General features: G+C 43.1%; 2 protein-coding genes and 1 long non-coding RNA gene across 6 annotated transcripts in view; 2 read left to right on the top strand and 1 right to left on the bottom strand.

The window, feature by feature from the left end:
- Positions 1-4,469: 4,469 nt before the first annotated feature.
- On the top strand, positions 4,470-11,439 carry IBA57 (iron-sulfur cluster assembly factor IBA57). The gene is made up of 3 exons (XM_002192839.7): positions 4,470-4,821; positions 6,012-6,343; positions 9,665-11,439. The coding sequence occupies exons 1-3, from the start codon at positions 4,571-4,573 to the stop codon at positions 10,054-10,056; spliced, it is 975 nt and encodes a 324-aa protein (XP_002192875.6). The 5' UTR covers positions 4,470-4,570; the 3' UTR covers positions 10,057-11,439.
- LOC115493601 (uncharacterized) lies at positions 11,263-16,524 on the bottom strand. Its single transcript, XR_005979380.2, has 2 exons — positions 16,447-16,524; positions 11,263-11,816 (listed from the first exon to the last, which is right to left on the bottom strand). It is a non-coding gene; the product is annotated as an uncharacterized lncRNA (long non-coding RNA).
- Positions 16,525-16,527: 3 nt separating this feature from the next.
- Positions 16,528-26,884, top strand: part of LOC115493600 (uncharacterized) — a 29,086-nt gene continuing 18,729 nt past the window's right edge. For 2 of the 4 annotated variants that reach the window (XM_072925246.1, XM_072925245.1), the window contains exons 1-2: positions 17,447-18,158; positions 22,551-22,677. The gene's annotated coding sequence lies outside the window, so the exon portion shown is untranslated. Of the gene's footprint in view, positions 16,663-17,195; positions 17,319-17,446; positions 18,159-22,550; positions 22,678-26,884 lie in introns of those variants that run through there. The other 2 variants (XM_030264135.4, XM_072925247.1) reach the window with 2 other exon arrangements.

The raw sequence follows: 26,884 nt of genomic DNA on the forward strand, positions 1-26,884 counted from the left end.
TGTTTGGGATGCCTTGTCTCCCTGATGAATCACTGCAGATCCCTCAGGCACGGAGCTCAAGCTGCTGAGGGAAGCCTGGGCTTCCAGAAGCAAGAAAACTTTGGGGAAATCTGGGAGAAATGGATGATTCAGGCTGAGGAAATGAGGGGAAAGCACTTTGTGAGAGAGCCTGGCTTTCCAAGCACCTCGGTGCGTGCTGCTCCCGTTAAATCACAGACACTGTTCACTCACAACCCCTCTCCAAATGTCCTCAGGGAAAAAAATCTGGACTCAAACGTGCATTTTTTTTTCTGTTTCTCTGGAAGTTGAGCTAAGTTGACAACTTCTTTGGCAGGACACAGGTCGTGGTCCCACCAAGAGACAGGGAAGAGCCAAGGCTGGGTTGGATGGGGCTGGTGGGAGATGTTCCTGTCCTGGGGGTTGATCCTGACTCATAGAAGGAAGAACTGCAAAAGCAGCCCCCATCCAGCAGTATTTTGGGAACAAGCAGAGTAATTACAACCCCTCCCATTCCTTTGGAAAGCCAGGTTGAAATTGCCAGTGGCTCTCCAGTTCTCTGGGGTCACAACACCCCTCCTGCAGACAGAATTCCAGCCACAGCATCCCACTGGCTCCCAATCCCTCCTCCCAGGCACAGAGGGAAATCCAGGCACAGGGATTGAACTGAAACCCCTGCAGAAACTGAGATTTATGAAGCCACAAAGTGAAATAGAAATATAGATTTAGAATATAGATTTTAGCTTTTAGTAGAAACTTATACTAAGTGCCTTGATCTAAAAAGCTGCAGCAGAGAGCAGAGGACGTTTTGCTCATAGGCACAACTCTACCACAGTAGTGGTATTTCCATAAAGTTACCCTGGCCCAGACAAAATGTAAGCTTAGCTCTTACTTACTCAAAATTCCACTCAATTATTACTATTTCACTACTACTACTACTATACCAAAAATAACAATATATCCCCCTCAAAAGATCTTGAAAGAATATAAAATAAAGGCTTTAGTACAACCCAAACACAACCTATTCCTTTTTCCTGTCACCTAGAGTAAAACATCCATCACAAAGCCACACCAGGGAAATGCAGGAACAGCTCTCCCTCCCCCTCAGTCCCTCCAGCAGGAATCACAGAACCCTTAAGGCTGGAAAAGCCCTCTGAGTTCATGAGTCCAGCACCACAGCCACCAAACCCTGTCCCCAGCTGCCACATCCACACGGTTTTTAAACATTTCCAGGGATGGTGATCCCACCACTTCCCTGGGCAGCCTGTTCAATGCCTGGCCACTCTTGCAGTGAAGAAATTTTCCCTAATATCCAATGTAAACCTCATCAGTGCAGCTGATATCCAATTTTCCCTAATATCCAATGTAAACCTCAGTGCAACTTCAGGCTGTTTCCCCTGTCATTTGTTCCCTGGGAGAAAAGCCTGGTGCCCACCCTCCTTTCAGAACAGCCTTTTGGATGCACAAACTCACTCCCTCCAAGCTCAGCTTCCACTTTGCTCTATTCCTGCATCCTGCCTGTTGTACTTGCAATTCCCCCTGTCATCACTGACTGTGCATTGTCCAGCCTGCCACAATCCCTGTTTTCCTCTCCAAGGCTGTGGGATATTGTCCCAGAAGTGCTGCTATGGTTTACCACAGCCCTGCATCCCAGCTGCTTGTGGCTGACCTCCCAGAATATTTAATGCACCAGGAGGAATAATTGCAGCTCACGTGGGTTTGTGGATGAGGAGTTGTGCTTAAAACCCCGAGAAAAAGAGTTTATTGTGGCAGCATTACCCTGCAGGGCTGGCTGCAGAGGTTATTGACAATTAAATGTCAAGGATGAGCCCTCACAAGTGAGAGCCTCGGGCTGTCCAGGGGTTTGTGCAGTGGGAGAGCAGAGAGTGGAAAGCTGATGGAGCAGGAGGCTGCTGGCAGCTTGTGCAACCACCCAGGGGCTGCTGAGGGACAGGGAGGGAATCTCTGTCCTTTGTCACCACCTTCTGAGCTGTGGGAAAGGAGCCTGAGCCACCCTGACACATCTCACTGGGTGAGAGGCGCTCCACCGAGGAGGGAATTTGTGTCCTGTCACCCTGTGCCACCAGCTCTCCTTCCAAAAACACCCCTAGAAATTACAAAGCTGCTGGGGTTTGATCCATCAGGGGCAATATCAGACTCTCAGAATGGTTTGGGTTGGAAAAGAACTTCAAGCACACCTTGTTCCAACCCTCTGCCACAAGCAGGGACACCTCTCACTGGAATTCCACACCTTCCACTAGAAATTAAAGTCATGAAGCTCTGGGAATTGTGTTGTCCATCCCACCAGGCTTCAGGACCCCCATTTTTAGTGAACAGACACACACTGAGGGCTGGTACAAACCCTCCCAAGGCTCTTGGGGTTGCAGGTCTCAGTGATAACATGGATTGTCTCAAACCACCCCCTGAGCTGATTTAATACACTAAACTGGCAGAGTTGTTGTTTCTGACACTGAAATATTTCAATATGACTTCACTGGCTGCATAACTGAGAAAAGCAAAGCCAGAGGGGAGGGAATAAAAGCAGTAGGAAGTGGTAAAACAAATAAAGATTTGAACTGGCTGATTGTTTTCCATTTTCACTTTATTCCCTGTGCTGCACTATCAAATATCTCCGTGGGGTTGGATACAAGACACCTGTGGTGGTTGGGAATGCAGGGAGATGGCAAAGGGCCCCTTGTGGGATGGCCACTGATGATCCCCACAGCTTGGTGGGTGATGCAGGGCTGTGGAACAGGTAAAAAACCCACAAAGCTGGATCCAGATGTGCCTGCTGGCGTTCCAGCCCAGCTGTGCTCCCAGATTTGTGACTTTCCCCCCTTCTCCTTCAAAAAGCAAACCCAGCTCCTGCTCTGGGCACATCCCCCGTTCCAGGCAGAGAAAAGAACCACCCTGGGCATCATCTCTCTGCTCCTTCAGCTGCCCCAGAGCCAGGAGGGTTTCCCCAGCCCCGTTTTGGACACGCAGCTGGTGCCAGCGGGGTGGGCAGAGCACATCTGTGTGCCAAGGTCACCTCCAGTCACCTCTGCCCACATTTTTATTTCTGCAGCTGCAGGGCCAGCCCCCAATTCCAGCAGGGTGAACACCCCAGGTGTCTCAGCGCTGGGGGCTGTGTGATAAGGTTATCACTGTGGGGCACAAGGAGAGAGCTGCTTAACTCCCAACCCTGCCCAGGACCAGCTGCACCAACTCCAGCTGCTGGGAAATGAGCCTCCCTCCCAAAAACCCTTCGGGGTTTTGGGATCGGTGGTTTTTGGGCTGGTGCTGGAGGTTTTAGAGGGGTCATTCGGGTCTCCCTGGCCGGGGAGCTGCTGGTGCTGGCAGAGGGAAGGGGCAGCCTGGCAGTGGACTGACTGTGGGTGAATTCCAGCCAAACACACCCGCAGCTATCTGGGCACTTCAGGAACCACTTCCCCCAGCGCCAGTGAACATTCCAGGGGAGGAAAACAGCGCTTAACCCTTGAACACAGATCCTCCATCCCTGGAAATATTCCACATCAGTTTGGGCTCAGGCTCTGAGCAGCCTGATGGATTGAACACGCCCCTGCTCCTTGCAGGGTGTTGGATTTAATGACCTTTAAAGCTAAATCCATTATTCCATGGCTTTATTTTAGCAGAAATTCCCACTGCCAAAGGTTACCATTTATTGGTACCACTGACAGCTTCTCCAAGGCTGTTCAAAGAGGATGGAGGGCAGCTGTGGGAACAAAGCAGTGGAAAACCAGGAACCTTTGGAGTCTCTTCCACCCTGACAGCCAAAATGCACCTGGAGGGGGAGGATGGCTCTGTGCTCTCGCTGTTTGCAGCCCCCAGTGGATTTTAGGGGCAGGAATGGAAGTGCTTGAGTGCCGTGCTTTAATTGCTGTGCCTGGACTCGATGGATCCTTTCCAGCCTGGTGGATTCTCCAGTTAAATGGGGAGAGCAGGGCTGGGCAGCCCCAATAGCAAACCGCGGGGAGATGCGGGAGCGCTGCGGGCTGTCCCCTCGCTCGCTCCATGGCCGTGGGGGGAGATTCCCAAATTCCCCAAATCCCCGAACACCCAATCCATGTGGGAATTTGGGTGTTCCCAAATTCGTGCTCCGGGATCGCGGGGAGCGCCCGGTCCCCTCAGAACCGGGGGCGTGGCCATGGGGCGGGGGCGTGGCCATGGGGCGGGGGCGTGGCCAGGACAACCCCACACATCATTGGATGGGCGTGGCCTAGCGGGAAAGGGGCGTGGCCAGAACAGCATATGAGGCAATTAGAGGGGCGTGGCCTAGCGGGAAGGGGGCGTGGTCAGGACAGACCCCACAGACCATTGGATGGGCGTGGCTAGCGGGAAGGGGGCGTGGCCAGAACAGCATATGGGGCAATTAGAGGGGCGTGGCCTAGCGGGAAGGGGGCGTGGCCAGGACAGCACCACAGATCATTAGGGGGCGTGGTCTACCCAAAGGGGGCGTGGCCTACCATAAGGGGGCGGTCCCGCCTCGTCGCCCTCCCGGCGGACACACACAAGATGGCGGCGGCGGCGGCGGCGGGCGGCCGCGCCGGGGGGATTCTTTGAAGGCTCCGCCATGTTGGTGAGGGCAATAACGGCGCCCGGGCTGCGGCGGTGGTGCCGGGGCCGGCGGGGCGCGGCCACCGCCTGTTTCCCGCTGGGCCGGGCGCTGCTGGGCGTGCGGGGCGCCGAGGCCGCCGTGTTCCTGCAGGGGCTGCTCACCAATGACGTCACGAGGCTGCTGGCGGAGGGCGACGCCCCCCGCGCGCTCTACGCGCACGCGCTGAACGCGCAGGGCCGCTGCCTGTATGACGTCATCCTGTACAGGTGAGACCAAGCGGCGCCGCCGGAGGGGGGGGGAGTTGGAAGAGACCATTGTGGGTGGCGGGGGGGGGGTGCCTCCTGTCACCGCCGTGTGACATTTCCGGCTTAAATTTCTTAATTATATGTGCAAAAATAAAAAAAAGCGATTCTTCCGTGTGTGTGTGTGTGTGTGTGCCAGCACTTGCTGCAATCTGGGGATTGTTAGGAATGAGATGCTTGACTCAGCCGACATATCAAGCAGCAATTTAATTTATGAATTAATATGGTATTTATTAAGAATTATTAATTAATAACGTATGAGCACAGACAGCGCTGGGTACAGTGGTGGGGGTTTTCCCCTCCAACTGCACACTGGTTGTTGGGCTTGCTGGTATTTATTGATCATATTCATGCATATTCATATTTTTCTAGTTTCTACATGAGCTTTTGACAATTTCCATTTCTACCTTTTGACGTTAAAATTCTGTACTTTAGGATTGTAAATCCATGATGGTGATGTCTGGTTTCTTTCCAGTTTCTGTATTGTGCACATCCCAGGATGTCTGTGCAGGTGGTGGGGTCCAGCATTTATATTTTGGGATTTTTAATCTATGGTGATGTCCAGCTTTGCTTTCGAAATCATTTATCGACAATCTTGATAAACATTTTCCTTATTTTCTTAGGAATTTTAATCTATGGTAGTGATGTCCAATTTCCCCTTTTGAAGTCATTAATCAGCAATCTTCATGTCCATAGGGTCACTTCCCTTTCTGTTTAAATCCTCTGTACAGTCTAAAGCTACTGTTTAAAATCCTGAGTATTAAGCAACATTCTAATTCAAATATTCTTATTACAAAACAGATTACGACTTATAATTGTTATTTGCAAACAAAAGATTGGTTCAAAAGCCTTCTTCCAACTATAAACAATGTGAACAACACAGAGATAAACCTCTTATTTACATGATTTTCCAATAGATTCCCAGGCTTCTGCCTGGTTAGAAACTCTCAGTTTCTCTCTTTGACTGAATCTGAGACCCACAGCTGCTGCTCCCTCTGTGCCATCCAGAAATCTGCACAGAAATTTCTGGATTTCTGTGCAAATCCAGAAATCCATGTGTGGATCCAAATAAAAATCCACCTTTGGCTCCTGCTGCTGTGGGTGTTTGTTTTCCTGACCTCGAGGGTGTGATTTTTTTTTTGTTGTTTTTTTAGGCTCCACAGGAGCACAGCAGAGGAGCCTCACATCCTGCTGGAGTGTGACAGCAGCGTTCTGGACTCCATCCAGAAACACCTGAAACTCTACAAGATCCGCAGGAAAGTCACCATCACCCCCTGCCCCGACCTCTCCCTGTGGGCTGTCCTCCCTGGGGATGCCAGCTCCCTCCCAAAATGTGCAGACCAGGCTCTGCTCCTCACCCCTGACCCCAGGACAGAGGTCATGGGCTGGAGACTGATTGCAAAGAAAGGAGCAAATCTGTCAGAGATTATCCCTGGGAGCCAAGTTGGAGACGTCCAGGATTACCACAGGCACAGGTATAAACAAGGTAAAGCCAAACCCTGTTGTGCCCTATGGGTTTTGGGAGTCCACGTGCTGATTTAAGGCAGTAATAAGTTATAAACCCTTCATTCTCAAGTCTTAATGCATTCAATTTGTTAATTAATACATGTATTAATTGCTACTTTGAATTAAGTAAACTAGCACACTGTATTAAAGTGTGCTGGTGGTTATAATTCTGTCTGGTAGCAATATTTGGGTATAATTTTCTATTATTCAGATATGGGGATTGGTCAGGAATTCTAAAAGAAAGCCAGAATTATTTTTTTTCTTAGAGAGGAGCGTCTATGGTTTGAATAATTTTGATTATTTTGGGATGACACATAGCCCAGGTGTTTGGTTGTTGCTGAAGAAGGAAAAGGAAACACCCAGACTTGGCTTCCTAAAAATTTTGTGGCTGGATTTGCTGAGTTAACTCTGAGGCCAAGGAGACTGGACAGGGATCTCAGTGCCTTTGATTTTAGTATCTCCATGGTGATAAAAGATTAAATTAATTGGGAAGGATGGGAAGGAGGGAAAGATGATGGTCCTGTGCTGAAACTGGGATCCCTTTGGGTTGGAAAATCAATCTGAGAATGAGCCAAACAATTCAGAGCAGAAATCTAATGAGGAGCAGCGTTTACTTTGATGCCTCAGGTTTCAGCTTTTATATTTTCAGATTCTGTGCTGCTTTAGTGTGTGGGTCTGGGCTTCATATCAGGGGATGCTGAGCTCTCTGCACAGAGCAGGGACACAAAACAATTCCTGCTCCAGCTGGGCACCAAGGACAAATGATCCAAACCTCAGCCCAGGAGCACAAACACCGTGGGCTGGAGAGAGAAAAACAAGCAGGATGGGACTGCCTGGGCTAAAGCTGGAATGGGACAATGAACTCCAAGGTGCCAATGGAGCAGAACTGATAAAAATGAGAGACCCCATGAGCACTCGTGCATTTTGTTGTAGCAGCAGCTCCCTGGCCACAGAGAGCAGGCACAGATTTTCCCAGGCGTTTTCCTGGGAAGTGTGTTTTCCTGTGGAGTGTGCCATGGAGATTTGTGATTTCCTAATTGGACACTGGATGGTTTTTGGGTTGATTGGTCAAAGCTGTATCGGGCTGGCTGCAAGGTTTGCTGAGTTTCTTAATGAAACTCACCATAATATGGTATAATATATAATATAGTAGTATGAAACTCAGCATAATGTAGTATAATATATAGTATAGTAGTATGATGAAACTCAGCATGATATAATATATAGTATAGTAGTATGAAACTGAGCATAATATAGTATAATATATAGTATAGTAGTATGAAACTCAGCATAACATAGTATAATATATAGTAGTATAATATAGTATAGGATGATATAATGAAGCAGTTGGTCAGCCTTTTGCAATCATGGAGTCAATGCTAATTATTACCCAGCTGGGGGCCTTTCAGCGACATTTTGGGACCATTTTGGTTCACCTCTGGTGCAGCCCTGGCTGGGCTCTCGTGCTGCCCAAGGTGGATCCAAGGAGACCAAGCAGAACAACACCACAGTTTGAGAGCTGCAGTTTTACCTATTCCCAAGGCAATGTTCATCTATTAAATAAAGAAGAGGGAGGTGTTGCTACTGTGCTGGCGCAGTGGTGTGGAGGAAGGGTTTTAGAAAGGCCTTGGGAATGGGAAACTGAGGAAAAGATACATTTATGTATCCCCCATTGTTTCGGGAAAGTTTCGTTTCAGCATTTTGCTGTAAACCCCTTTTTCCCCACCCCTGAGCAGTTCCCATTGGACCCAACACCTGGGGTGGTTCTGATGAGCCCATGCTGGACACTGTCTCTATTGTTTAGACCTTATCTCTTAATTTTGCTGTATAAAACCGTATCTGGGCAGTAGCCCAGGGTCTTTTGTCCCTGCAACCATCTAGGCAATACAATCTCTCTGGACTGCACACAACTGACCTCTCTTTGTGTCTTTATCCCGAATCCTTGCAGCGTCCGAGGCGCGCTGCCGCTCGGACCGTGCTAACCCAGCTGCTGCCTGGGACTGGGAGAACCCCGGGATTGATTCGGGGCTCTCGTGTGGTGGTAAAGTCTCTCCTCCAACCTGTGCTTCCAAAGAAAAGCTCCGCAGCCTCTTGTAGTTCGGTCTCAAGGCAGTTTATTGCAAGTTATCTAAAAGATTGTCTTCGCCCGCTGCGCTGCTTTGGTCAGCAGCCCAGGCAGAGACACACACACCCTGACACCCTCACTGGTGTCTTCTTCTCTCCCCCTGCCCAGGGCTGCTGCTATCTTTTATATGATATATTACATCTTACATGTTTACAGATTTTCCCCAATACCTACTATCTATGTTACAATGTGCTTTTCTACTCTAAACCAATCTGTGAGTGCCAACATCACCAAGAACATGGAGGCAAGGAAGAAGAAGGAGGAAGAACAGGATCAGGCCTACTTTCCTCCATCTTAGAACTCCTGACCCCCCTGTACAAAGTAAAACCCCCCTGTACAGGTGTTAAAACCCCCCTGTACAATAATAAAAAATTTTCCTCTCTAATTTGTGACTACTTTTACTATACCATCTAACCCTCTGTGACCGCTTGTTCCACCTTCAAAGTTGGTAACTCATTCCATGGCTCAAACTCAAAATCACAGCTGTTTTCAGCTGCTTGCCAAAGGTCTAAAATGTTTCTGACCGAGGCCTGGAACCTCTGAAAATGTCTGAGGGACATTTTGAGTTCCGACATGGGACTGCGGCAAACCCGGTCCCCTGAGGGGACAGCGAGCCGGAGGGGTCCTGGGGGGCCGGGGAGGGATGGGGGACAGCCATAAGTGACCCCCAAAAGCCTCACCCTGCTTTATTCTTTAGCTCGGTCCAGCTCTGTTCTAGGCCAGCCTTCCCAAGGCACCAACCTAAAGCCAGGGAATCTCAGAAAAACGGAAAGCTGGACAAGACAAATGCAGGTTCAAACCAATGTGGTTCATCAAGCGTTTTCCGTTTATTCAAGATCAGGCGGTAGTTTATATAAGCTTCCACATAGTTTACAGAAACAAAGACACTCTAATTGGTAGGCTAACATTGTTTACCTTTTCCTTAAAACGGCCTACACCTTACACTATAAACCTATACTAATTCACACCCAGACAATCCAGTGGTCCCCACAACACCTTAAGACTATTTTCTATCTGCGCCACAAGCTCTGAATTTCTAACTGCGTCAGAGGCTTTGAAGGCCCCACCAGGCCTCAATCTGAGGCCTAGACTGGAGTAGCTCAACTTTCACAATTCATGTCCTCTTTCTCTCAAAAATGCTGCAACACCAACCTGCTGGCTTTGTTCTCCCCCTAGGAATTCCCGAAGGGGTGAAAGATCTCCCCCCTGGAGTCGCCCTCCCTCTGGAATCCAACCTGGCCTTCATGAACGGCATCAGCTTCACCAAGGGCTGCTACATCGGGCAGGAGCTGACGGCCAGGACGCACCACATGGGCGTGATCCGCAAGCGCCTGCTGCCCGTCAGCTTCCCGGAGCCGCTTCCCGCCGCCGGCCTTCCTGAGGGCGCCGAGATCCTCACCGCGGCCGGGAAACGCGCCGGCACCTTCCGTGCGGGAGGAGGAGAGCTGGGGATCGCCCTGCTGAGGCTGGCTCACCTCGGAGAGCCGCTCTGCATCCCCCTGGGAGCGCACAGGGTAAAGCTCCACGCCGCCACGCCGCTGTGGTGGCCCCAAACCGCTGCTAAATAGAGGAGGGAGCGCCTCATGGAGAGGTTGGGAACGCTGCTCTTGGCTGAGGGGGGGTCTTGAAGGATGAACAGCAGGAACCCAAAGCTGTGGTAGGTCACTGGGTTGGATCTGCTGTGGAGAATCCAGGGAATCGCAGGTTTTCCACTTTTTTAGGGGTGCTGTGAGTTGTTGTGTTGGACGCTGGATGGATCTCCAGGCTGACACTCCCTCACACTGTGCTCTCCCAAGCGATGGCATCAGGAGTTTCCCTGTTCCGTGCACTGATTTTTTCAGTTCAGAATAACCATTCTGTGGTATAACAATTCTGTTGTTTTTTGTGGTTTTTTTTTCTTGTTTTGTTTTTTTGGTTTTTTTTTTTTTTTTGAGTGGAGGTCATGCTGCTCTTATCGAAATGTATTCTCAGGCTGAAGTTTTTTTGCTGCAAATCGCGCCTTGCATTGAGCTTCTTAAACTTGCTGATGGGGCTGGCGTTTCTTGCCACCACTGGAATTGTGTTCAGGAAGAGGAACACCTTGTGCTTCACATGTCAGACCTTGATTTTAACTCATCCCAACTGGGAAAGAAAGGTCTCAAACCTCCTGTCCTGTCTCCTGCTTTGGTGCCAGTGGAGGGAGCAGAGTTCCTCTGACTCCCTTCCCTTAAACCATTTTTTTGGGAGAGGAAAAGGACATTTTCAATGCTACACGTGCTGGCTTGGCCTGGCCTTGCTGAGGGAGGATTTTCACCATGTTGTGGCTCTGCACCTCCACGTTTTCTGTGTTCCTCACACCCTGTCCCTGTTGCCACCTGCAGTTTTGGATGGAGGTTTTCTCCATGGAAAACCTGGGGTTTTCTCCATCCACCACCCCCAGCGTTTTCAGAGCAGCCCAATGCCTTGGCATTTCTTTGCTTCATTTTTTTTTCTGGCTGCCAACACTCCTCTGCTTCCCCAATTTTACTTCTTGCTGCAACACATTCCTCTCTCATTCCAAAGCCAGCCAGCTCTGTGCCTCCTGACCCTGTCAACCTGCAGTGATTTGTAGGAACCTTTTTTATTTTTGTATTGTAATCAATCCATTTCACAATGAGAGAATTGCCCAGGTGAGATCCCATTTTGTCCAAAACAAAAAAAAAAGCGCCTTTGCATGAATATTTGTAACAAAACCCATCCAAAATCACATTCTGCCTCCGTTTCAGTGTTACAGTGAAAAGGAATTTGTCTGTAAAAAAAAAAAAAAATGCTTATATTGATTAAAACTCTATGGTTGCTGTAAAATGATTCTGTGGAATACCTCATTAATTATTACCTCTGATTTAAATGTGACTTATCTGAACAAGAAGATGCCTTTTTTTTTTTTTTGCTTGGTGTGAAGAATAAAGAAAAATAAATGCATTTTCAGGTTGCTTGCTGACAAGAATCGTGCCTTATACTGTTGGTCAGGTGTGGGATTCGTATCAGAGTCTTTCTGCTGGGAAAATAAATGAAATTGGAGCCTTCAGAGGCCACAAAGATGAGGCTGTGCTGCCCAGCTCAGCCTGAAGCAGCTTTTCCTCTGCCACCCATTGTGCAAAGGCTGCTCAGAATGGTTTTATTGTCCTGGGGCCTGAACAAACACTGAATAAACTCCTCTGTTTGGGGAAGCCCTGCATCTTTTCTGCCTTGGACACGCATTTCTTTTGTCTTCTTCAGTGTTTGAAAGGCTTTTGTTGCTGCCAGCAGCTGCAGGTGACACAGGGTTAGAGATGAGAAGGTGCTGGGGTGAAGAGATGTTTGATGGCTTCTGGAAAATAAAAAAAAAAATGAGGTAGAAATGGAGGGAAGCATCCCAAATCCATGTTATCCTTAATTTTTTTTATTCTCCCTCACAGTGGGGTGACCACTCGGAATAATCTGAAATCCCAGTGGGATAAGACACGAGCCACTGGCAGAGATTGCAGAGGGGAATAGATAAAGTGGTTGCTTTCAGGAAAAAGAAGATTTCCTCTTTCTTTTCTGCCTTTAATTTAATGTTAAAAAATTTCTAGGAGCAGTGCTTGTCTTCGTTGTTAAATTTTTTACCTTCTCTGTCATAGTAAAATGCAAAAAAAAAAAAAAAGTTGGCTTGGTGTGGTGAGAAGTGCAGGAAAATTACAGCTTGTACTTCAGTCTACTCTAATAAATATAAATATAAATATAAATATAAATATAAATATAAATATAAATATAAATATAAATTAAATATAAACACAAATTTATAAATATAAATATAAATATAAATATAAATATAAATATAAATATAAATATAAATATAAATATAAATATAACACAACATATATCTTCTATATATAGTCTACTATATATAATATATATTCTATAGATATATCTATAGCCTATATACTACTATATATTCTATATATAGATATACATAAAATTCTACATATAGATATGTATTCTATATATTCTATATTATATCTATACATGTATATTCTCTATATATCTATAAATATATATATATTTATATATATATAAATATATATATTCTAGATATGGACATATATTCTACTATATATAATATGTTCTATATATTCTATATTATATCTATACATAGAGATATACTATTTCTATATCTAGAAATACATATACTGTATTTATATATTCTACTATGTACAATTTACTTTCTATAGATATAGCTATATTCTGTATATATTCTATATTATCTCTATACATAGAGAGATATATATTTTTTTATCTATAGAAATAAATGTAATATATATATATATATATTCTACTACTGCAGGTTGTTAAAATCACCGTTATTCCCTATTAAAAACATAATTACTCATAGGGATTCACTCTGCTGTGACCAAGTTTTGTGTGAGCATCTTCACTCTGGCTTACTTTAAAAAAACCTCAGCGATATTTAGCTTCATATCAATATTTTGAGTGGATTTTCCTGCTGCTGAGACAGCGCTGAACCCTTCCAGGCCTTCAGGGAATGGCCAAAAACTGCCCAGACGAGAGGCACAAATTGGATTTATTCTCACGGGCTGCCTTGGTGCTGCTTTTCCAGGACACTCAATTTCTCCAGGGTTTTCAGGGCTGGAAAATTTGGCAGTTTCCTCCCCTTTTCCCAACAATTCCTGCTGAAAGCACTCTCTGCATGGGCATTGTGGCGTTTGGAATGTTATTCTGAGAGAAGGCTGTAGCTCCTGCTACTTCTAATTATTTCATATTTTTGGGAGCACAGTTTCTGCTGGATAGAAACAAAGACAAATGCTACATTTTGGCTTTAAATCCTTTTTCCCCAACCCTTTCCCTGTGTGGTATTTTGCTTTTTTAGACTGTGAACCCTTCAAGGAAAAGTCTTGGTTTTGTTTTTGATTTTTTTGGGGTTTTTTTTGTTACCGTGTTCTTGAGCCAGCAGAAATAATTTCTGCCTAAACTGTTTTTGTGGATTTATGTCTGAATTCCTCTCTTTCCCTCTGTCCATCCAGGCCAAATGAGTTTGGAATTCTGCTGTCTCCTCCTCCCACTAAAATCAGAGTTTTGCTTCAGTGCTCTGCTGCCACAACTCTGGAAATGTTTGGGAATTTTCCATTTTCCTTCATCCCTGCTTTAGATTTTTGATCTTTCAGGGTTTTGAGGGAAAAGAAAAAAGTGGAAATGGATATAAAAGCTTCTTGTTTCACTTTTATATATTATTTTATTCTCCACGTGTGCTGATTTGGCAGCTGGAGGGTACCTGAGGATGTCATTGGAAGTTTTGGGACAAACCAGAGGGGGAACAGCAGCTCAGCAAATAAAAGTTGGGTTTTTGGAGCTGATCTAATTTCCTATTTATTGCTGTGTCAGAAAAGCTGCAGGGAATAAACTTAATATTTGGGGAAGGTTTTGTGCTGTGTGCCATTCACATTCTGTTTTATTAGAGCAGTTTTATTCGTATTTTGGAGATTAATTTAAATAAATTTACGTGGAAGGTATCCCTTTTGGTTGTTTTTTTTTTTTTATGGGTTTTTTGTGTTTTTTTTTTTTTAATTTAGTGGGAATTTAGCACTTTCTCTTTTTTCCAGTTTCAAGATTAATAATTCCTGACTGATGATGGACTCCACTTCCCAGCAACCCGACTAAATTGCGTTTTAACTGGGTTTTGTGTCATTTTCTTCAGAAAGATGAAGATGGATCCGTTTGCCATTTCCATTCTCTCTGGACACATTTATTTGTTGAAATTACATTTATTTTCCTTTTGGTAGGGCTAAAAATAGAGTGATGTGGGGGGACGATCAGGATTTATAATATGAGGCAAAGAATTGTGGGAAAACCACGACTTTATTATGGGAAAAAAAACAAGTTTAGAAAGTGATAAAATACATTTCTCAACAAGAAATTTGAAAAAGGGGGAAAGGCAAATCAGCTTAGCATGGAAGGAAGCCCTTACTTAAAATAAATGTCATTTTTAATTCTTTTCAGTGCAACAGAAGTGCCACCAGCAGCAAAACCACATTAATTGCAGTGAATTATTGGAGATGCCAAACCCCCAGAGATTCAAGAGGTGGAAAAGCCTTTTACTGTGGCACACCATGTAATTGTATATTTAGATGTATATTAAAGCAATTAAAATTTCCTTACTCGGTTGTGCTTCCTGATCACAGCTTAAATGGTTTTGAAATATTAAAATATAGAGTTTATTACTCTACAAGTATAGTATATATACACACAATATATATACTAATATAGGTATATGATTTTACTATATGTATATATATAGATATTATTTAATATATTTGTAGGTATATAAATGTAGTATATATACACGAGTATATACTAATATAAATAGCAATGAATATATACTTATATTAAAAATATATAAATATAGTATATATAAAAAATAGTAGTATAATATATATAGTAATATATTAAAATCGTATATATGAATGAATATATCAACTTATATACGTATTTAATATTTTTTATATACATACTTTTATACTGATATTCTTTTTAATATATACACACTTTCACGCACATATATACTTTAAATATATATACATACACATACTTTTATAATTATACAACGTTTTATATATGCACTTTTACACATATATACTTTAAATATATACACAAATACTTTTATATATAAATGTATACTTCTATTGTTTTATAGATGTGCTTTCACACACACAAATATATATACATATACATTTATATAAATACTTGTAATATATATACACACATACTTTAATATATATATTATATATATGTACTTTTACACACATATATACTTTAACTATATATACACATATAGACACATACTTTAATATAGTTTTATAGTTGTGTATTTTTATATATATGGACTTTTACCCAGATATATACTTTAAATCTTCATAAATATATACACATATACTTCTATATATACATTTATACTTATATACTTTTATATATGTACTTTCACATACACATATATATTTACATATACATTTATATGTACTTTTATAGATAAAGTTTTTAATAGATATATACTTATATAGTTTAAATATATATACATATATACACACATATTTTGATATATACTTAGATACCTTTATAGATATATATTCACACACACATATATATACTTCTCTATATATATTTATACTTATATATTTATATATATGTATACTTTCACACATACATATACATACTTCACTATATATATTTATGCTTATATACATGTATATATATAAAGTATATATACTTTATAGATATATTTATTTTTAATATATATTTATATATAAATATAATTTATATGTAAAATATAAAAATTTACATATTATATAAAATATATATTTATATATATTTATTATAAAATAATAATGTTATAGATTTTATATATTATATATAATATAAATTTTTATACATTTATGTATTTGTATATACTTTATATACATATACTTTAATACATATATTAATATGTAACAGTAAGCATAAGAAGTATTAATAATTATAAAGTGTAAAATTATTAATAATAAATAATAATTAAGTATACTATAAGTATAATATTTATTAAGTATAATAATGATAATTATTAATTATATATATTAATTATAATTAATTATATATATATAATTATATATATATAATATATGAGTTTGGAATTTATATTATATATATAATGTATATAATATATATAATATATATTAATTATAATTAATATATAATATTATATATTAATTATATATATTAATTATATTTAATAATACGTATAATATTACATATTACACTCATTATATTATCATAATATTTTTACTTATAATATATATAGTAACTTTATTATTATATACTCTAACATACTTATATATAGACATGCTTTAGCTTTTTCACAGCTCTACATTTCTATATCGATACAGCTCAGCTGAGCACAATTAACTAACGGGGAGGAGAAGCCGCTCTCGCACCTGGGCAGCGTTTCCTGCCGGAGGAAACCCCGGCGGGCCGGGAACTGCTGAACCTCGGGAAGAAGTGCCGGACCCGGGAACTGCAATTCCCAGAGTCCTCCCGCAGCCCGGCCCGCCGTGACATCAGCGCTCCGCGGCCGGGCCGGCGGGATGTGAGCTGGGCTCCTTCCCATCCCGCAGCCCGATCCGCACCCCGGGACCACCGAGGGGCCGCAGGTGACACCGGGGACCTCCCCGAGCCTTCCCCGCGGCTTTTCCCTTTGTCCCGCGGCTCCGGGAGGGCGGCGGGGACGCTTTGGCCACAGCCCGGCAACGGAGCGCGGGTGGGGACAGCGCTGCAGGCGGGCATCGCTGCCGGGCACGGGGCCCGGGCACCGCTGGGTCCGGCTGCTACTGACACTGCTTCCCCTCTGAGCCTCGGTCCGGCTGCTACTGACACTGCTTCCCTTCTGCCCGGCTCGGTCCGGCTGCTCCGGACACTGCTTCCCTTCTCCCGGCTCGGTCCGGCTGCTCCAGACACTGCTTCCCTTCTCCCGGGCTTGGTCCGGCTGCTACAGACACTGCTTCCCTTCTCCCGGGCTCGGTCCGGCTGTTCCCGCCGCTTATTCCCTTCTCCCGAGCTCGGTCCGGCTGGTACAGACCCTCCTTCCCTCCTCCTGGGCTCGGTCCGGCTGCTCCTTCCCTTCTCCCGGCTCGGTCCGGCTGCTCCAGCCGCTCCTTCCCTTTTCCCGGGCTCGGTCCGGCTGTTCCCGCCGCTCCTTCCCTTCTCCCGGCTCGGTCCGGCTGCTACAGACACCGCTTCTTCCCTTCTCCCGGGCTCGGTCCGGCTTCTCCCGCCGCTCCTTCCCAGAGGGAATAACTTGGGGTGTCCGGTGGGGATAACTACCTCGGGGTGTCTAGAGGGATGCTCAGGCAGCCCAGAGGGATAACTAACTCAGGGAGGGATAATTTGGAGTGCCTGGAAGGATGCTCGGGCTGCCCGAAGGATAATTGGGGGTGTCTGGGTGGGATAACAAACTCGGGGTGTCCAGAGGATAATTCAGGGTGTCCAGGGTGGGTAACAAACTCGGGGTGGCCGGAGGGATGCTTGGGCTGCCTGAAGGATAATTCGGGATGTCTGCATGGGGATAACAAACTCGGGGTGTTCAAAGGATAATTCAGAGTGTCTGGGTGGGATAACAAGCTCGGGGTGTTCGGGGGGAATAACAAACTCGGGGTGTTCAAAGGATAATTCAGGGTGTCTGAGTGGGATAATAAGCTCGGGGTGTTCGGGGGGAATAACAAACTCGGGGTGTTCAAAGGATAATTCAGGGTGTCTGGGTGGGATAACAAGCTCGGGGTGTTCGGGGAGATGCTCGAGCTGCCCTGAGGATAACTTGGGGTGTCCCAAGGGATGCTGGTGCTTTGAACATCTGTAAAACCAGCCAGGACAGTGATTTCTGTGCTGTAACGTTGGCCGAGGTTGTTGTAGTTTAAAGCAAAGTGTGGTGAGTTCCTTTCCTAATAGTGTCCAGTGATTTTTTTTTCACTGCTTTCAGGTGGTTCTTTGATTCCAGTGCCTGGCAGAGCCCAGATTTCTCCAAGTATCTCGTGGTGCTGAGCAGCAGAGTCTCCTAGAAGGAGACTTTAAAAGTCTTTCTCAAAGTGAATAGGAAACTTGGGAATGCTTGCTGTCATCTCCCCCCTGAGAAGTGTAGCAACTTCACAACCAGGTAAATAAAACATTAAAAACTCATCTGTTTCTCTTTAGAAACAGTTTAGGTGTTTGAAGGGACATGTTGGATGTGCTTTGTTCCAATTTGTAGTACTGAGGACACCTAATTATTATTTTAATTTCACAAAGTGCAGAGGAAATCAAATGAGAAAAGTGGCTTTATATCAAATTTGAATAGTCTGATGAAATTAAGACACAAACTTTTATATAATAATTAGTGTGTCCTGATCCTTGTGCAGCTGATTAAAAAAGTTCTATTTGTTTGTCCACATGTTACACCAGTTTGTAACTTCAATAAGTGCTGAATAAGTCCTCATTCAGCAATGGATGTTTTCAGTATTTTTGTGTGGTTTAAGATTAATTTGGAAAGAGTTTGGTTTAGGGGAGTTTATACTGTATTGGATAGGTCAGAATGAATTGAGAGAAATATTTTGCAACTCCAGATGGAATTTTATATTCCTGAACAAAAAGGTTTATGCTAGTGCTAACAATCCTGTTTTACAGCACAGGGCATTATCTACAAACCAGGCACTTTTAGTGCCTTTGGATTAATTGACTTTAAAGTGAGTGGAAGTCCAGTAAAATCTTGTTAACTGTTTATTTAGTATTCAATTGTGTTTCCTGAGACTGCCAGGAGATAATGGAGTGTGACACATGATAGGAATTGTAAGTGAAGGTGAATTAGTCTCTTTTATTTTCATGGAGCCTGCATAAAAAAATAAAACATGGAACTTCAGAGTAAGGGTTTCAGTCATTTTTGCACATAAAATACTGAGAAATAGTGGGGCTGGAGTGCTCAGAGTACTTGTGGCTTTGGAAAACAGGAGTGTGTAGAGCTTTAAAATCTATCATTAAAAACAATATTAGTAACTTTTTGAAATAGTTGAAATGAATGGCTGAGCAGGGCTTTGTTTCTAAACTATCTGCTGGCAAATTATATATATATATATATTTTTTTTTTTTTTAAATAAAACAAGAATTTCAGTCAGTGGAGAGGTTATGAATGAGAAGCTTCAATATAAATATTGCAGAAATGTTCTGTGTGTTTGGGTGGGGGTTTTTGGTCAGGAAGAGGTACCTGACAAAGGTTTCACTGCCTTGTTTTAAGGATAGAATTGAGCTGTTTGGGACTTCTTATCCCCAAAAACTTTCTGCCATGTAGCTTTGTAAAGCAGATAGGCCTAAATATATATACAAAAAAAAAAAAAGGGTGTGCTAGAGAGAAGTGTGGTTCTTCAAACTTGACACCTGATTCTGGAACTTGTAATGTGGGAGGAAGTTTTCAGGCCTTCCCCATTACCCCCTGAAATACACGGGTCATGTTTGAAATCCCCTTTTTATTCACCACTAGTGCAAGAAGCAGCTGTTTGTGGCAGCCACAGACGGTGAGCACAGAAAATCCATTTTTCTGAAGGAAGCTGGAGCACAGGGGCAGCACTCAGAGCTGGTTTTTAGCACCTGTGTAAATTTTAAGCTTCACTTGGACTCTTGCATGGGCTGGGAGTTCCAAATGCAGCACCTGCAGCAGTTTGGGGGTTTCCCATGATTTCAGGTGGTTCCTGTTTAGGGAGATCAATGGTTTGTTGTTTGGGCTTCAGGATGTGCAATCCACTTCTAAAGCTGCAAATAGAAGGGTTTGATTAGAGAGGTAATGATTAGCTAGATCAATAATGTGTATGGTGAGAGGTGCCTTGACAGAAAAACAGCTGATAAATAGGTTGAAGTGGTGAGATCACATTTCTGGTAGCAAAATCCAGGTTGGACATCAGATCAGCCAAATCTTGGTGCTGCAGCTTGCAGGGGGTTAAACACAGTGGGATGTGGAGTCTTTGCTTCTGTTTTGCCAAGGTCAGGATTAAATGTGTGAGATGGAATTTCTTGTTGGAACTCAGGTGCTTATCAGTTCTCATCTCTGTCACAGTCCCACAAACCCTGAGTTCTGCAGCCCTTCACTCTGACAAACTAAAAATGGAGCCCATCTCTCTCTGCAAAGCCTTTTAAGGATCAACTGTCCAATTATGAAATGACACCTGAATTATTTTTACTTTTAACCCAATAACCAACCACCCGTGCCTGCAATGGGGACTTTTATATCCAATTACACAAAACCACCCAAACCCATGGAGAAGAAGGGGAAGAAGGAGCAGCCTCCACCCCGAAACCTCCATCTTGCTTTATATCTATTCCTGCATTCTAAACTCTCAAACTCTGAGTTTCCCACCCTGTGATATCACACACTTCTATTCAAACTCCACACCCACAATCCCAGTTCTGTCATTCCATTTTGGAAGCTTCTCCACGGCCTCAGGTCAATGCAGTGTTCTCCTGGGGGTCAGTGCCTGGCAGCACAGAAAACCCAAAATTCTCTGTATCAGGGTTCCAACAGTCTGACATCATCTCCTTCCTTTAGGACAGGAGCAGCTGCTTTGTCAGGTTTGGAGAATTTATCATAACTGCTGCGCAATTTCTCCTGATTTAATCATGAAAGCTGCACTGAACTTCCCTCAGTCAAACTTTGTGGCAGTGAAAACGAAGCCTTGGGTTTGTGCAGGGCATTGATTCTCTCACCTGGGACATTGGTGTGTCCTGGCAAGTGTCACACGTGTGGCCACAGCTGGGCACTCCCTGTGACAGGGAGGTTGTGCTGTGATGGGTCAAAGTGGGTGTGCAGAGAGCACAGGGAAGGATTTTGGGATCAGAACACCCTGGGGTGCTCTTGGGTACGTGGAATTGTTGGAAAAGAGCTGTCAGATCATGGAGTGCAGCCCTGTCCCCGCGTGCCACGTTCAGACTCCTTCTGAGCACTGCTGATTCTACCAGTGATGATGATGGTGGTGGTGGATTCCACCCCTTCCCTGCCATTCTGCTCCAGTGCCTGACTCTGATAATTCCCTTGTGGAGAATTTTGGAAGGAATTTGAGACAGGACCTGTGAATTGTTTTTGAGATGCAATTTATTTTCTTCCACACAGACAGGTAGAGTGAGCTCAGCTCACATCATTAGAGCACAGCTCAGAAGGTCTCAAGGCCCTTAGTTACAAGACCTTTTAAGGAGTTATTGACCAATAAAACACTGCCAATAGGATATTTATGTTTTTGATTTAATCTTTTAATATTTCATCTTATCACCCATGCTACAGTGTCAATTTTCTTAGTCAATTCTGTTATAACGCACAAACTTTCAGTATTATAAACTCCTTGTTTACTTCTGTAACTACTTTCATTTTTTCTGTATCTTAAACTTTAAAACTCTAGACTTTACTTATTTTAACGTGTCTCTGCTTTAAATTCTAAATCCACATTCTCACTTCTTGCACCTCAGTTTGGAAGCCTTTTCCAAGGTCTCAGATCAAATCTGGGTTTAATTCTAAGCTTTGGCTCACAGGCCCAAAGTTCTGAGAGTTCCTTGCATTTCATGCATTCACACATTTAAATTAAAAACATAAATATCCTTGTTAGCAGTATTTTGTTAGTCAATAACTCCTTAAAAAGTTTGGTAGCTTAAGAGTCTTGTAACCTTCTAAACCATACAGTAAAAGTAAACCAAACTCACCCTTCCCATAAGAAAAATCAAACCACATCATCAAAAACAATTCAAAAGTCCCTTCTCAAATTCTGTGGGAATTGGAAAAACAGAAACTCCTACAGACACTGAAGGATTTGATTTGTAGCTTTGGAAGAAGCTTGGATTGATGTAAAAATACAATACTAAAGTATTAAGCAGAAAAATAATACAAAAACAATACAAAAAAAATATTAGGCAGAAAAATAATAAACTTATGTTTCTGTAGTTGAAAAAAAAGCCTCAAGTGAGAAACTGTATTAATAACATGGTGAAGTGTTTATAATGTAGTAATGTGGTTGTACAGAGTAAATTAAGAGTTTAGGAGTTATAACAGAAGTGTATTTGTGCATGTGAGACAGAAGCCCATGGGATGAAAATATCCACAGTGCAGCAGAATCAGTAAAGGTGATAGGTTAGAAAAGCAAAATAAACCCTGTGGCAACTGTCCATTGGTTTATAAAGTTCTGTATTGTCTTTTAGCAAAGAACTGGTGATTACTTTGAGCTGTGGCTGACTGCTTGCTCCTCTAAAATCTCACAGCCTGAGACTGATGTTTAACTGAGCAATAAATTGTTCTTAGCCCAAAAATACTCCCATCCCTTCATTAAAAGCAACAACAATGATACAATTCCTTCCAAAATTCCCTACAAGTGAATTATCACACTTTCCCATCTCCTTACCCTTCCCTGGCAGGATGGAGTTCCCCATCTGGCCTTGGGATAGGAGTGGCTGGACTGGGGGAGCTAGAAATGAGTTTTGTGTATAAATACAGCTTTGACAGATCTGGTAACTGCTTTTTTTGGGTTTTTTAATTGCTTCTGCCCAGGAGAAGTCAGTCCTTGGGAGCCTTGATTCCTGCCTGCACGCAATGCTGCAGGCTCCAGAGGAGAGACCCTGGGTACTGATGACAAGGACATGGTCCAAGTGCCACCCCTGGGCATTGCCAGCCACAGGTGAGTCCAAAACCGAGTTTTTGCAGGGCAGCAGAAATAAAAACTTGGGTGAGGCGTTTGTTTTATGGTGAACAACCACGTTGCATAAAAACCTGAGCACCTGGAGGGAATGTTACATCCCTGGTTGTGTCAGAGTCATCCTCTGGTCGTGGAAATCCAGCAGATCCTCCCAAGCTCTTCTTGTCTTTGTGAGACTCACCACAAAGTCCTGGAGAACAACTGCTTGAAGTTACTATGGACACACAAAAAACCCCAAAACCCACCCAAAAATCTTAGTTGGTGTGAAATGAGTATTTAGATGCTTGTGTTAAAACAAAATAAACAAATGGCCTGTGAATATTCTTAATTGTAATTGGGCCACAGAACCCATATATTGAGCAAGCACCTCATATATTTATCCATTTTTAGTAGGTTTTTTAGTTAGTAGGTTTTTTAGCTGGTAGGTTTTTTAGCTGGTAGGTTTTTTAGCTGGTAGGTTTTTTAGCTGGTAGGTTTTTTAGCTAGTAGGTTTTTTAGCTAGTATTTTTAAAGTATTTTTTGTTCTATTTATTTATCCCCACACACCCCTTAAAATTTATTTTATTTACCTTTATTCCCACACACACTATTCCCTCAGGTGCTTTTTTAAGGTGCTTTTGACCCAGCTAAGAGGGGTCTGGCAGACTTGGGTCCTTTTTTTCAGAGGAAAAAAAAAAGCTTCTTGATTCTTTGGCTGCTGAAAAGGAACTTTTCCTTTTGTTGCCGAGACAAATCTTTTTGATGATGTGAGTTTAGGATTTAGGGGGAAGTCTTCAGTAATCTGCCATTTTTATGGTTTTATTCCTGGTATTAAAAGGTCTGAATAACTGACCTATTTTCTCCCCTGAATTTGGTTTTTTGCATATCCTTGTAGCCTGCTTACTTTTGCTGGTTCATTTCCTGGGAAACTCAAAACAGAAATTTAGAGTTTTGTTGGGTTTTTCTTCTTCAATTTTTTTAACTTCATTTTTTTTGCCCAGTGGTTTCAGAGAATCCCTGGCAGTGCACCCTGAATGAGTCAGGCAGTCCTAGTGTGCTACAGATTAAGATATCCCTAGGTGGGAATTACTAAAAATCTTTAAAAAGCCCCAAAACAGTGCTTTTTGGTGCTTGCTTTATCCTGCCAAGAAACAAAACCCAAGGAATAAACAGGAAATAGTTGCCCTGCCAAGAAATGAGAGCAGAATACCCTCAGTGTGGCTGTGATAATGCTGCAGTGCTGTTTGTTGCTGTTATCAGGGATGTTCTTGCAGTGCTCTGGAGCAGGGAGATCCTGCAGCTCTAGGATAACTGGCTCTAAAAAGGCTTTGGGCTAGTTTTAATGCTTTTTTGGAAAATCAACAGCTCTGTCAGGTGAGACTTGCTGTCAGTGAAAGCAGTTTCTTCTGATGGTACAATGAAGCAACATTTAGGTATCATTATGTTATTTTTCAGCTTATAAAATATCTTCTCAGAGAACTCTTAATCTGATATGAGCCAGAAGCTCTTCCTCTAAAGAGGAAGAAATCCTTCCTAAAGGGTGGTGAGACCCTGGCACAGCTTCCCAGAGAAGCTGTGGCTGCCCCTGGATCCCTGGAAATGCCTAAGGCCAGGTGGGATGGGGCTTGGAGCAACCTGGTCTGGTGGAAGTTGCAGGTCTATTCCCAACCCAAATAATTCTGTTTCAGTCCCCCAGATGTTCATAAGCCTGGCATAATTTAGAATTCTCCATAAAAATTCCTAAAGGTCTTTCCAGGCTGCCCAAGGGGCTTCCCATGCTCTGCCAGCAGCTCCTGGCATCAAGGAATGGCAGCCTCAAGTCTTGAACTGCTTCCAGGGCTTTGCTGGACAACTCTGGGACCAAAACCCTTCCAGTGATGAGGAGAAACATGAGTGTGTCTGTTGATTCTTTTGCATCTTTTTTGCCAAGGCTGGAATTAAATGTGTGAGATGGAATTTCTTGTTGGGACTCAGATGTTTATCAGTTCTTATCTCTGTCACAGCCCCACAAACCCTGAGTTCTGCAGCCCTTCACTCTGACAAACTAAAAATGGAGCCCATCTCTCTCTGCAAGGCCTTTTAAGGATCAACTGTCCAATTAAGAAATGACACCTGAATTATTTTTAGTTTTAACCCAATAACCAACCACCTGTGCCCACAATGGGGACTTTTTTATCCAATTACACAAAACCACCCAAACCCATGGAGAAGGAGGTGAAGAAGAAGGATCTGTCTCTGCCCTAAAACCTCCATCTTGCTTTATATCTATTCCTGCATTCTAAACCCTCAAACTCAGAGTTTCCCACCCTGTGATATCACACACTTCTATTCAAACTCCACCCCCACAATCCCAGTTCTGCCATTCCATTTTGGAAGCTTCTCCACGGCCTCAGGTCAATGCAGTGTTCTCCTGGGGGTCAGTGCCTGGCAGCACTGAAAACCCAAAATTCTCAGTATTTGGGGTTCCAGCAGTTAATGTCTTCCCCTGCATAAAGAAGGATTAATCTCAGCCTTCCATGCTGTCCTGACTGGTGCTTTACCTTTTAATGCTCATTATTTCAAGCCTTCCTTACCATTCTTACATCAAAAGACATTTATTCCACCAAAGGGATTTTTAAAGGCATTTTGTGTTTTGCTTACCATGTACTTTAAGTGGGAGCAGGGAGCAAAAACCTTTTAGGGCTCTTTGTTTGGTGTTGCCATTTAAATTACTTTGTAAAGGATTTTTCCAAGGGCTAGAGAAAAGTGACTCACACAATCCCAGAATGGTTTGGGTTGGAAGGGACCTTAAAGCTCATCTCATTCCACCCCTGCCAGGGCAGGGACACCTTCCACTGTCCCAGGCTGCTCCAGCCTGGCCTTGGGCACTTCCAGGGATGTGCAGCCACAGCTTCTCTTGGGATCTGTGCCTGCCCACCCTGACAGGGAGCAACTTTCTCTCAATGTCTGATCTAAATCTCTCTTCATGTCACAGATACCACAAGAATATCAATGTCTAATCGCTTTGGTGCTATTTAATTCCATATATATTTATACCTGAACTATTAGCATTTTACTGATGAGGTTGTGCTCATGTATTTCTCCTCAAAAGGAACTTTGGAAGGGAATTTAGGTACAAAGAGCTGCTTGAGACTTTAGGGAGTAGTGAATGGTTTTGGTAAATAGTTTTTTTTGTCTCTTCCTTCACCATTTGAATGAAAAAAAAAAAAATTAAAGCAGAAGACCTGTCTGGGCTTTAGATGTAGTTTTTTATTGTTGTTTTTGAAGGTAATTTATTAAGACCAGTAGCTTTCACAGGGTTTGCAGGGGAATAAAATAAAAGCCTTACTGAAGACTGTGGCAGTTATAATTTGATTTTTCCCCCACCTTTTTTTTCTTTTAAAGGCAACATTTAATTAACTGATTTTTAACTTTGATGTTCTGAGTGATTCCATCCCTTTTTTTTTTTTTCCTGCAGCTTGTTAGTGGTTCCTATGTAAACCCCAGAGGAGAATTTGTGTGTTTCTGGGTGGAAGGACAGGCTCCAGTGTTTTGGAAGCACTGAACCTTATCTAGGGTACATTAAGTCCCTCTTCTCCTGGGCTTTAGACACATTGTCCTGCACAACTCACATCAGCAGTGATTAATGGCTCTGAAAATAAAACATCAATCCATTTGTTACAGACCCTATTTTTAATCTGTGCACAAGTATTTTATCCTCTGGCCAAGGAGCAGGAATTTCTCTTTGCCTGCTGCTTCCTGGTGGCCCAGACAGGGCCAGGGGCTGGGCATTGCTGTGGGCTTGATGCTAAATTCTTGATATGTGTGATATGGAATTCTTGATAGTGCTGATATGGAATTTTACAGGATATTTGAGTGGCCTCCACAGGGTCCTGGTTCCCCTGATTCTGTTATTTCACAGGGATTGGTTTAGATGTGCAAAATCAGTTTATAGCAGGTGATAAACTCTCAGTGTAAACTTTTAATTTATTTATTTAAAAACATTTACTGCAGGGTTGTTCTGCCACACTCTTGGTAGGAACACACACGACTAGAGAATATTTCTACAACTTTTCAGAAAATACCCAGGAATGGAGATCTAAGCCTGTGACAGCTTTCAGTAGGCCAAGGATTAATAGTAAATTAAATTCAGAGAATTCCAGGTTGGAAGAGGCCTCAAATATCATCTGCTCCAGTCTTTCTTGGCATAAATAACCTCGGAACAAATAAT

This window comes from Taeniopygia guttata, chromosome 2 (genome assembly GCF_048771995.1).
Source record: "Taeniopygia guttata chromosome 2, bTaeGut7.mat, whole genome shotgun sequence".
Classification (NCBI taxonomy): Eukaryota; Metazoa; Chordata; class Aves; order Passeriformes; family Estrildidae; genus Taeniopygia; species Taeniopygia guttata.

What these genes read in the sequence shown, in the direction of transcription:
- IBA57 (XM_002192839.7), top strand. Translation starts at nt 4,571, where the DNA reads ATGTTGGTGAGGGCAATAACGGCGCCCGGGCTGCGGCGGTGGTGCCGG. An exon ending in TATGACGTCATCCTGTACAG is followed by an intron (nt 4,822 to 6,011) that starts GTGAGACCAAGC and finishes TTGTTTTTTTAG; the next exon opens with GCTCCACAGGAGCACAGCAG. An exon ending in CAGGCACAGGTATAAACAAG is followed by an intron (nt 6,344 to 9,664) that starts GTAAAGCCAAAC and finishes TTCTCCCCCTAG; the next exon opens with GAATTCCCGAAGGGGTGAAA.